Raw genomic sequence first — 12352 nt, 5'->3', positions numbered from 1 at the left:
CTTCTTGACTGTAATTCTAGATTATCAGAATGTATCAAGAATCTATCAAACCATCAAAAATTTTGAATTTGGGGGGCATGGGGCTGGCTAAACATTGGAAGAAAAAAAAATCTATTCCTGATTTGCAGCAACATATTGCTGATATGTGTGATCTGTCAATATTTGAATTCATTTTTTTTTCCAGTAGAGTGCAAGACTTTCAAGCAATATAATCAAAGTTTTGGAACTGTTCTGTTGATAATGTTCTGATAATTATGATAATGATAATGTCCTGATGATTTCCCAAGCCTTTTTTCTTTTTCCTTTTTTATTATTATGAGGTTGATTGATTTTGAGGTTATATTATACTGCTAATACTGTTCTATGTATACCTTTTCTTCTGTTAATTACTCTGATACAATAAAATTAAAAATTAAGTTGATGTATTAAAGTTCAAATTTGCATCTCTAATAAAATTACTTGAAAAATAAACATTTTTCCCATATATGCATAATGTTGTTTTGCTTTCTTAGCCGAGCTGTATCCACAGATTGATGTTGCAAACTATGATAAAGGACATATCTAAAATATAAAGGTTTGGAATACATTAAAAAATATAAACTTTTACCTTTCCTAGGAAGTGTTTGCGGTACAGCTTTGCTGTTGGGTCACACTCCAATCTCACTTTGCCACTGCAAGGAGATGGCAAGTCATGCAATTCGGGGCCTGATATGGGCAGGCTATGAGAGGTCCCTTCAATCCAGTAACCCCCAAACTGGGGTAAGATGATTAGGGGGTATGGCCAGCCCCTCTGTAATACCTTTCAAGAAAGAAGACATGGGGACCACTATGGGTAAAGAAACAAGGCAATCTGGACTATTGTTTTGAATGGATGTTAATATCTGAATTTGAAATGAATCAAATTCCACAGCTATGTACTCCTGAACACTTTAAATCAACCCTCCTCAGTCCACTACCTCCAAATGAATTGGATTACAACTCTTGTCAAGCACATCTCAGCATCCTCCCTTCTACTACACAGCTCAAGGAGTTCCTCCTTCTCAAGTAACTATGGACTAATTTCAATAAAAGAAGAACTAGGCTTGGACACATGAAAATCCTATCAAACAACTCAGATGTACAACCACCCAAAAGTGATACCTGATCCTTCTTTAGCTGATAAACCTGAGCCAGACTCAGTTTTGTTTAATTAAAACATCTGAACTCAAAGTCAAACCATGGTTGACTTGCTGGGCTCACCTCATGGATGCTGGGGTATGGGATGTATTCCTCTTCTCTCTGAAAATGTGAAGAGGCCATTAGTAAATATGCAGGGCAAAAGAACAGGAGAATACAGACCATGTATTATGTGAGTGACTCATATTCTAACACATGCCTCTCTGTTACTGTATTTGGCTGAGCCCTTAAGGAATATCTAAGCCACAAGGAAAAGGTAGTAATTGTGGCTTTTAATACCATGCCCTTTTTCTTTTCCTAAACGCATCCTGTTCCATCACACACCTATTAACCAACACCCAGATAAGCAAAAACCAGCACCAGATAAACAAAGTAGGAACCATACCCCATCCAAAAAGCAACCAAAGAAGAAACAATACCCCAATCAAAGCTGGTAGGACGAGCTACCACATCGTCATCGTCATCTAAATAGTCAGCAAATTCTACTCCCCCATTCAGTTATGATGTTGCTTAGTCTGATCATGAAACATCTGCAGGAGGAGAAGCAAGCTCAGAAAACATCAAAAACTCAACAATATATCCTTTCCATTGCATCACTATATGATTTCTCTTCACTATATTATGTAGTTTTTCTGGAAGAGAAAAGACTTGTTTTTCTCAGCTGCTGAAAACAATGCTTTCATTAATGCCAAACTTAGAAATGGCCACTTTATCCTACTATCATTCCAACTCTAAACCAGCAAAACGATCACAGAAGACTAGCTGGTGAGCTGGTGAACCTAAGACATCAAAGAATAGAATCAGCTGAAAGATATCCTAAATACATTAAACCACTACTTTAAGGCCTTTCCCCACTTCTACCTAACCATGACATAACATGACCTGACATCATCTTTTTTCTTTATTTAGTCTCCAGAACATGAGTAGACAGTTTTAAGTCATCCTTAGTTGGACCAGTGTTAAAGTAGTATAAAGCAGTATTTGTGGGTAGAGATTTTCATAAATTGTCATGGATGGGCCTCCATCCCATTATGTAGGACTTATTACATCGATCTTCAAAAATAGAGCTTTTGTGTGTTTGTATATACACACACATGGAAATGCAGGAGCTGAAGTGGCATAATAGATGATCAAAGTGCAATGGAAGCAGACTCAAGATAAATCTGAACCACTATAATATCGGTGCATGTTATGCTGAGGCAAAATGTGCAGCAAAGTAGAATTGTTTTGCACGTATTGCCTCTGCATGCTCATGGGCTGATGAATTGTTTCAGGTGTGAGAGGGCCAATTTTTACCTCTGCCATCTCCTCCCTTAATTTGATCACACAACCTTCAGTTACTTACTGTGATGCGTTTAATGAGGGGTTTTTGTAGATAATGTCTCTAGCATTCTGGACAGTCTGGTTGCACATTCAGTTATGAGAGTAATCTGGTAATTCCTTTTGTACAGAAACTAAATCAGAGTATACCAGAGAAACTGAATAGCTACTGGAAACAGAATATTCTACCACTAGTTCTCTTGACCTTTGCTCAACATGGCTTATAACGTTTAACCAGAAAGTTAGTACAGATGCATTCCAAAAACAAATGGTGCTCTACTCCTATGAGTACACTATAGTTTTCTTTGGCAACAATGGTTTGCCTGCTTTCTTCCAGGATGTTTTTTTCCCCCACTTCCTGGGATAGTCTATAGTGGATTTTCCTAGTGGTGTCCTATTTAAATACTAAACAGGTCTATCTGTTCTACTGCAGCAGAAATGCCTTAGTTAATATTACAAACACCTCTAGATCAGACTTAGAGTTAGGCATGAGTGCTGTAACATATTCTCTGTAATGTTGTCTATGCCTCTAATTCAGAAACTTCCAGTTAGTATGGAACTGTCAGCCTTATGAGGTAAAACAGATCAGGAAACTGACCCCACAGGAAGACTAAAATTATACTTTATTGAGATAGGCTATAGCAGTGTTTCTCAACCTTGACAGGTTTCAGATGGGTGGACTTCAACTCCCAGAATTCCCCAGCCAGCAAGGCCGCCAAGGTTGAGAACCCTGGGCTACAATAATAGGATCTTGCAAGACTCCGTGTGTTTTCCCTCCCCTCCCCTCCCCTCCCCTCCCTCTTATACCCCAGTAAATCAGGGAAGAAAAACAAGTCTTTTTCTGATACTCTTTACCCTCCACCCTTTCCACGTTTAACACATGCTTCTGCACCTATTGTTGCCCTAACAACTTCTGGATGCCTTCTCCAAGGTCATCTCCATGGCTCCCTACAGGAACCCAAGAGCTAAGCTGGTTTTGGAAAGACTTAAAGACACTCTTGAAGCATCCGTCAGTTTATTTCTAGTTAATGAGAAAGGCTGATTACCACCTTTAAAGCCTGTAATGTGCTTCTTGCTGACTTCAGGCAATTGACCTGTTTGATAGATTTTGAAAAGGTTATGTTTCAGTAGGTAATAGCATCTAACTAATCTTGGATAATCCCAGAAGCTAAACAGGATCAGCCCTGGTTAGTATTTTGATGTGGGATAACCTATAAAAGCTAGAGTTGTATGCTAGACTGGGAAATCAACAAATGCACCTGAAAACCACTTCCATAACAATGCCAAGGAAACTGCATGGAGGAAGTCATCAGGAACCAATTCAATTCAAGGGCATATTTACTTTTTTTTAAAATAAAAGGCTTTAAATGTATGTTTAGACAGGGTTGTAGTACTGAATAATTCTTCGTGTAGTATCTTTTATTTAAACTTTGGTTTTATGCTTTATTGTAAATCATAAGGACACTTTGCTAATCAGTGGCATGCATAAATACACAAACTAAAATAGTACCATTGCTAGGTTGGTACACAATTACCTTAAAAGTCACGAGAAAGCAGGAACCAGGTGCAAAGAGTGACCTTTCCTTTTCACCCTTTTCACTCCTGCTCTTCTAAGTTATTTGGAAGTATTATTCTATTAATGCCCCGTATGTGGTAGTATTGGCTTATTATGAACTTTGTAGCTATATTATTCTAGCCATGCTGGCTGGGAATTCTGGGCTCTACAGTCTCAGCACAATTACAAGGTACCAGTTTGAAAAGGTTAGTCTTTAAACTTTTTGGAACCCTTTTTTTCCCTGAACACTGAAATATCTACACAAACGAGGGTGGTTTTCCTGACTCTCTGTCTTCTGCCTTCCCTTTAACATTCTTTTGACAGTAGTTTTCCTTTATTTCTATAACCACTGCTCTCTCTTCTTCCCTCACCTGGACTATGGCTCCCTCCCTACCCCAATTTGCCTCTAACTCAGGGATGGATAATCAGCATTCACAGGGATGCCCGCAGGCCCTGGACCTTCCTCTGACAGCACCACTAAATTTTAGTGGTACCATTCTGAAAAGTCATGGTATATTTCTCTGACATTTTGAGCTGGGAAATTCATTAAAACTACAATGCAAGCCATACAGAGGTTTAACTTAAAGATGAAAAACAAGGAAAGAGGAAACCCAAATTGGGAAAAAATGGAAAATCCCAGGCCCACCCTCATATGTGAGCCAACCCCATATTCTGTACAACCCATTGTGGCTTCTGCCCTCCCAAAAGCTGTAAGCATTGCTCCCAGTCCTCTAAGGGTGTCCATTCCCTGCTCTAGCTCCTCTAACTCCACAGTTGTACACAAACAGAAGACTGCTATTCATTCCATTGTGGAAAAAGAGAGGATTCCGCTCAATTGGGAGTGAAGCCTATCTCAGTCCTTAAAAACAGAAAAAAAGCCCACTCCAATCTGCAAAGCCTCCTGCTGGGTTGTTCACTGATTGCAATCCTGCTAAAATGCTGGGGTGCAACTTGTCCCATCATACAATAATGTGCAGACTGTCTCTTGTGTTTATCATTCCTAATTCAAAAAAATCCAATGAGCAATAGAAAGGTTGAGCTGACCTTCAGCGGAGCTGGAAGTGAACATCTTTGCTCATCCAAACGACTTCTCTAGACAGACAGACAGACAGGAAGGAAGGAAATCAATCAATCAATGTGTTTTATTTTTCCCTCTGCCTCAGAGATGTGCTTTTTTGAGAGGGAAGGGGCTGAATGTCCATTTGACCTTCGAGTGGCATGCTGGGGGCAATACTTCAAACACTCTGGGGCCAGGATAACAACTAAACACAATTTAATTTACAATTTACATTTAACTATATTAAACACAGTTAATATAATTATTTGCCATATATTTAATACTTCTTGCATTCTATCATGTTAAATATTATAGTTTGGTGGCAACCTTTGGGGGCTTTAGAGGCTGTGGCTGACCACAACAAACCACTGCTCTTCCCCGGCCCAAGAGCCTCTCCACCAAACCATTCCACATTTCAGGAGCAAGGAGTAAGATTCTCAAAGTTCAATCGTCACTCCTGAATACATTCTGAAACAAAACAGGCAACATATTTAGAGAATGGGATTTCTGCCTTTGTCATACATACATACTCAAGAGTCCATTTCCTTATAGGTAATAGTCAGCCAAGTTGCAGAACAAATACAAAGTCCAGAAATGCAAAGGCACTTGAGAAAATCATCACATCATTGGTCTAAAATCCTGAGAACCAGGGCAGAGGGAAAGATGGCTCAGCTCTGATACAACAGGTGAGCTTTTTTGCTAACAAAATTATTTCTGTATGCTTTCTTGCTCACCCAAGTGATGGAATCAATCCATGCCCAAACCTAGTTACTATCTAAATGCCTGTAATGCAGAGAGATGTCCAAATGTTATTTTTCTCTCTAGCTGGTTCAGTTTAAACCATCCAGGCACCCATCAAAGTAGTTATCCAATGTAACTAAGTCTTCTCCTAATTTTCCCCTGCCCCGCCCGCTTTCTTCTGAGAGCTTCAAACGGAAAGAAAAACTGCATTCATCAAATTATCAAAAGTTTACTCTAGGTAGCACATCTACAGCATGTTAGGGTAAGGCTACATGTGATATCTATTACACAATTTGTTCTGGAAAGTAAGTTTTTTTTTAATTCATTCCAAAAAGTCCAAACTGAATTTATCAGTGATGTAGAGTGATTTCAGTTTGGATTGTGGTACAAGAGAGAGTGTGAACAGAGATGTGCATGAGAGGTGATTCAAAAAGCATTTCACCCAATATATTTCCCTCATGTAGGTATCCCTGCACATTTGGCCTCCTGCAGCCAAATAATTACCAGGTCTCGTCTCTTACCAGGGCTTTGGCACAACTACACTTTTGAGTTAATCAACAACTCAAAGATGGCCAAGCAACAGTTTTAGCCTCTATTGCTATCACAGGCCCAAATGCAGAAAGGGAGGTAGCCTACAGGCAGAGGAAGAGAACTAAGGTATCACTACATGAGAATACAGCTCTTGGAATCACGTGGCTTCCAGAAGTACAGCAGAAAGAAAGCCATCCGTTTTTAACAAACAGGCACTGCAGAGAGGCAAAAACATCTTCTGAAATTCCAAGGAGAATCTCACAGGAGCCAGAGGAGCCAAGAGAAAGACCATGGCAGGAACAGAAGGGTGAAATAGAGGGGCCTCAAAGCAGGACTGAGTTGCCATAAGCCAGCTGTACAGACTGGGTTAACAGCAGAGACAGCTGTAGATGGGGCAGAGGGCTTTGAGGTGGTTACTGGGTTAGGGTTACGGCAATGTTCAGGTGGCAGAGCGATTTTATAATAGAAGCAGCTTGTTATCAGAAGTTCCAAATTTGATAATGGAAGAAGAAAAACATACCTGCATTTTTTCAATCATTTCAAATAAGTCGACTACCTGTGTGGAATCACATAACATAAGAAATCAATTTGCAGACCACCCACTTTAGATCATAATTACTGTTTTACTAGGATGTGTCTTCAATTCTGAACAGCTTCTTATGAAAATACAACTGAAGTTAGAGTGCTTCCTGATCCTCACTGTTTCAGAAAAAGAAAAAACCCTATTGTATAAGCTCTAGTTATTTAGAAACCAGACTGATATGGAAAAGTCATGCTTCATACCTTTTTAAATAAAGAACTGAGCAGCTCATCACTATTGTATTTCTTACTCAGATATTCTTTTTCTGAAAAGAATCAAATATTTGGCCTTTTAAAGAGCAACCTTTAAATTTTAAACCTTTTAAAAAAATCAGAAGTGGAAGGGACCCTGGAGAGTCCAAGTACCTGCTAAAAGTAGAACACTGCTATAGCACCTCTAAGATATGGACACCCCTGTCCGGCTCTGCTTAAACACTTTAAGGGGCATCAATTATCCTATTTAAGGCAGTCTGTTACCATTAAAAGTCCTTCCTAAATTTTAGCCAAAAATTTACTTTTGGTTGGTTCCATATCTTTCTCATGGAGACAAAAAGAATTAATCTACTTCATTTTCAACATGAAAACCTTCCAGACTGTCAAAGATAACAGACATCTCTCTCTTCTTCATTTTATTTATTTATTTATATTTCAAATTTGTCACTGCCCATCTCACTGCAGAGTGACTCTGGGTGGTTTACAATAAAAACAGAATAAACATTAATTAAAATAGATAAACATTAATTAATTAAAATATGCCACAATAACAAACTTCCTATATCATACTTCCAAGAGGCTGATGTTAATTAGGTATTAATAAACTCAGGGAGCATCTTCAAGGCACCAGCCACCCCCAGGGTCAGTTGTATCTTTCCTCGCCCCATGCAAGTTGGCGGAGCCAAGTCTTCAATTCCCTCTGGAAAACTGGGAGGATGAGGGTTTTCTTAGTTTCCATCTCCCTCATCATTCTGGTTCCTCATCTCTGGGCATACTTAGTACCTGTCAGCCCTACTAAGTAAACCAGACCAGGAAATCAACTCCGCAGGAAAGCGAAAGCTACTTTTATTGAGATCGGCTATAAAAACAGAATCTTGCCATCTGATAGTACTGTGTCTTCACCCCCTTCTTACAGTTCAGTAAATTAGGGAGACACCTGCCTGAGCCACTAGATCTTATAGTTCTAGGCTTTAAAAATTATTATTAGATTTTTTAATATATACATTTGGTCAACTCAAGGTGGTGGACACACTTAATACTCCTGCCTCCTATTTTCCCCACAACAACTGCGTGAGCTAGGTTGGACTGAGAGAGAGCGACTGGCCCAAAGTCACCCAGTCAGCCTTCATGGCTAAGGGAGGCCTAGAACTCGCTAACTCCTGGTTTCTAGGCCAGCACCTTCACCACTACACCAAACTGGTTCTCTTCAGCCCCTTTTGCCTAAGCAACAGCGTCTGCTCATCTCCGTCAAGGTCATCTTCCTTACTCTCTACAGTACAAAAAGTTTGTATGATCCAGTCAATGAGACATGCCCTGAATCTGTATTTTGTGTGACTCCTGAGGCAAATAAGTACTGATTTGTCATGTAACACAACAGCCAAGCCCGTATTCAGATAGAGTATTTTCAGAGAGAAGGCTGGATGGAACCCTCTCCTTTGTTCATTAAACACCTGAATACATAGTTTTTCACAGACTAAACACAGGAAATATTATTGAGTTAGCAGTATATATGCCATTATGACTTCAGGGAAGGGAAGAGGAAGAACTGTAAGCAGTAAGGCCAGAAAAAAAACAACAATGCAGAAAAGCATTATATTATTGACAGCCTCAAATTGAGATGCAGAGTGTAGGTTTGTTACATGAACACCTTAACACGACCTAAAGAGATGTGAACTTAAGTGGGAAAGCAGCATGCTCCAAACCCTCCCCAAATCCATAAATATACCAGTTCCATTTCCAATCTTTCATATTTGGGTGCCAAGATCTGATGGTTTTAAGCTTATACAGCTGAAAGAGCTTAGAGTCCTCCAGCAGTGGTAACCCAGTTCCTGTCCCTGAGGAGGCTGATGTTAATTGAATTCAGCTTAGAAGATCCTCAGCCAGCCAGAAAGCTGTCTGGGTGACCTTAGACTTAGACCCTAACCCTAACCCATTCTCTCTCAAACTAGGTTGTCTCACTAAGTGAGTTGTTGTGAAGACAAAAAGGGGGAATGAGGATTGCCTGGAGCTCCTGAAGCAAAAACCAGAATAAAACTGGTTGAGTTAAGCACATTTGCATTATTACAGGCAGGCAAGAAGCAGGTGCGGCTCCTTACCTTATTCTGAACACCTGGATTAAGGGCAGCCTGAGGGTCCTGGATGGGTGAGTCTAAGATGTCACTGATGCAGTGTTCTGCTTCATCAGATCGCCTGTATGAAAAGGAGGCCATGCCAGTTAGCATAATAAAAACCCAACAGCTGTAGAAATGTCACCTTTCCCGGATGCTGACACCCTTTTTCATAAGCTTAGGAACTGGGCTGACTGCAGTTCAGACAAGGCCCAGACTTTACTTTTAAAATCCATTGAGAAAAAGTATACGTAATTTTTTTCAAGGAAAGATCATGACTGTTGGCAGGAAGAGAAGATTTTAAATGATATCTAGCCAAAGCACAGTGTTGAAGTACAGAGCCCCTGGGTAGATTTCCTTAGTTATCACAGGCATACATTTATTAATGTGTCTCATACAAACATATGGCACTGAACGTGGCTTTAGAGAGAAAGCCATCTTGCAATTAAACTTCACTCAGTAAGTAGTCAAACAGAAACATGTTTAAAAAGCAAGAACACTTTTAACACAGTTTTTACAGCTATGTGTGCAACCATAAATCATCTCTGCCAATCCACCATTGCATCCCCACTTCCCTTCTGATTTATTTATTAGACATAACTCACCTTTCATTCAGGAGCTCAAGGTAGTGTATACTGTATATGCTATCTTCTCATTTGCCCCCACAATAGCAACCCTGTGAGATTCTGAGGGGCTGAGAGAGAGTGACTGGCCCCAAGTCACCCCGGGAGCTTCTATGGCTGAGGATGGACTTGGACTTAGGCAGCCCCTAAGCACTAAACACTGTTTCTCCTCCCATTCTTGGGCTGAGACCTTCTGTATATAATCCTGAATGCCACTTCTGCTTTCTATTGCAGTTGCCTTATCACTTTCATGCAAAGCAACTGTTCGGGGAAAATGGGACTTTAACAGCACCGTTGAGTGAGAAATTGTTGAACTCACATGTATCAACAGGTTTCAGCCAATCTCAGAAGGTCTCAACAAACATAATGGGTTTTAACATACTACAATTGTTAACTGATAAAGTACTTGTAATCTGTCTCCCATGTAATCTGCATAACCACCCTTTCTTCCCCCCCCACCTCACCCCAATTTAAATCCTACATCAGCCTAGCCACTCTATGCATCTGATGAAGTGAGCTGCATCTCATGAAAGCTGATGCCTTTTAATAAAACGCGTTAGTCAGAAAAGGTGCTACCAGACTCCTGATTTTCTACATTCCATTTCAGATGCCCAGCACTCTGACTTGCTGCAGGACAGCTACTTCTCCATCGATTCTTCCATGCAAGTATTTGCATGGAGGCGATGTACAAGAAAGCATGGTTAGAAAGACAAATCCTGAAGGATTACACTGGGACAATTCATAAATAACAGATGAGAGTACTATGAATAAAAAATAGCATCATCCTGGAATGATTCCCCAAAAGATGCTTGATGTGGAAGTCCTGCAAATAATTAATTATTCAATCTGATTTAACCTTTTACAACAAAATGTCCTAGTCTCACCTAGAAAGGCTTCCTACTTGGCATGTGTGAAATGTGTGTTTCTATGCATACAAAAGCACAATGTAACACCCTAGGAGTTCTTACAATACATGAGAAAATACTTGACAGAATAAAACAAAAGCCCATCTACCCCAACTTTCTGTACCTCAGTGGCTGGCACGTACATTCGGAAAGTTCAAAATTAGGACATAATAGCAATAGCCTTCTTCCTTTGATTTATTTGTTTGTCTATCTCGCTGTCCTCAGCAACAGCCTTCTATGTTTAGTCTCCAACAGCTGGTATTTAAGATAGGCTGCATTTGATTCTACAGTAATTTACTAGACTAGTCGCCACTGAAAGCCCTGTCCTCCATGAACTGTCTTCTTTTAAACCCCCTAAACTTGTGGCCCCCCTCACCACTTCTTCCCTATTTTAACAGTTGCTGTATAATCATTTACTTCCTTGAAAGAGTCCTGAATCTCCTTGCCCTGGGCTCCAATGGAAGAGGGAGAAAAATGCATCTCTGCCACATTTTCCATCAATGCTGAACATTATTTCATGTGCCTCTGTTGTGTCTTTTCTTATCTGCCCTCATTCTAAGCCAAGAGGCCCAAATGCTTTAATATATTCCACAAGGTATATATTTCCTTGTGTATACAAGGTAACAAGATTTCCATGCAGGCTCTTTCTCTGAATGCCTGCCTCTGCAGATATCTGTCTTAACAGGAAGCAGGAGCTGAATTACTTATAGATGACAGCTCCCCCCCACCCTAAAAGGCACAAGATAGCTACCAGCAAGTTACCTCCCCACTCCAAAGTAACAGGCATTACCTGTAGCTGGTGGAATATGCTTGGATGTTAAGAATCGTTTATCAAAGCAATAAAAAGACTCATCCGGTGTTGTAATAAGAATTGCTTCTGAGTATGAGCCATTCGCACAGAGAATGGCAGGATACATGTTTTGCCACTCCAAATGCATTTCAGTCTGGGTTACTTCCAGCTGGAGCCTGCCATACGCTCTGTCTGGGGTTCAGTGACTAAGCTGTAGTTTACTTATACAGACAGCTTACCTGCATTAATAGCAGTATTATGTAAAGAGGAAGCAGGTCTGCCTTCACATCAGTTTCTCACTGATGGCCATGGAAGAGGGCAAGACAGACTTTGCACAGCAAGGAGCAATTACTGCTTCCAATAAACCCACTTACAGGCTTTCCTATAAGAGCCTGATCCACAGTCTGCTTCTAGAACAAATGAGCACTCGGGGAAAAAAATTACCTCATCATGGCTCATTCACATAGGTTAACCATTTGTGTCTAATGCAAATTAAATTGTTCATTGCAGGCTTTGTAATGTGGATTTAAAGCAGCTGGAAAAATCAAATAAGAACAGCTGGGTTGCCCAAAGTTGCCTTTTGCAAATCTAATTCTGAGACATCTCAACACTCATCAGAGTAACCCACTTCGAACTAAAAACATATCTGTTCCCTGAGGAAAAGAAATAATGGGAACTGAGCCCTGGTATATGGATTGATCAAAAGGAATGATAGGATCAACAGCCAAAGGCCAACAATAAAACTCTTGTTGAG

General features: G+C 40.1%; 1 protein-coding gene across 4 annotated transcripts in view; it reads right to left on the bottom strand.

The window, feature by feature from the left end:
- The window catches only part of LOC103055076 (rap1 GTPase-activating protein 1), a 58842-nt gene that overhangs the window by 34286 nt on the left and 12204 nt on the right, over window positions 1-12352 (bottom strand). For 3 of the 4 annotated variants that reach the window (XM_088138573.1, XM_088138571.1, XM_025173898.2), the window contains exons 2-6: window positions 9269-9362; window positions 6901-6936; window positions 5096-5143; window positions 1240-1278; window positions 608-799 (exon numbers count right to left, since the gene is read on the bottom strand). In XM_088138573.1, the coding sequence (XP_087994699.1) occupies window positions 608-799; window positions 1240-1278; window positions 5096-5143; window positions 6901-6918 (297 nt within the window). In that variant the 5' untranslated portion in view covers window positions 6919-6936; window positions 9269-9362. Of the gene's footprint in view, window positions 1-607; window positions 800-1239; window positions 1279-5095; window positions 5144-6900; window positions 6937-9268; window positions 9363-10932; window positions 11050-12352 lie in introns of those variants that run through there. The other variant, XM_088138572.1, reaches the window with a different exon arrangement.

This window comes from Python bivittatus, unplaced genomic scaffold (genome assembly GCF_059951505.1).
Source record: "Python bivittatus isolate LINGU-HERP-01145 unplaced genomic scaffold, Pbiv_v1 ctg000270_np1212, whole genome shotgun sequence".
NCBI classification, from domain to species: Eukaryota; Metazoa; Chordata; class Lepidosauria; order Squamata; family Pythonidae; genus Python; species Python bivittatus.
This window is presented reverse-complemented; position numbering and strand designations above follow the sequence as displayed.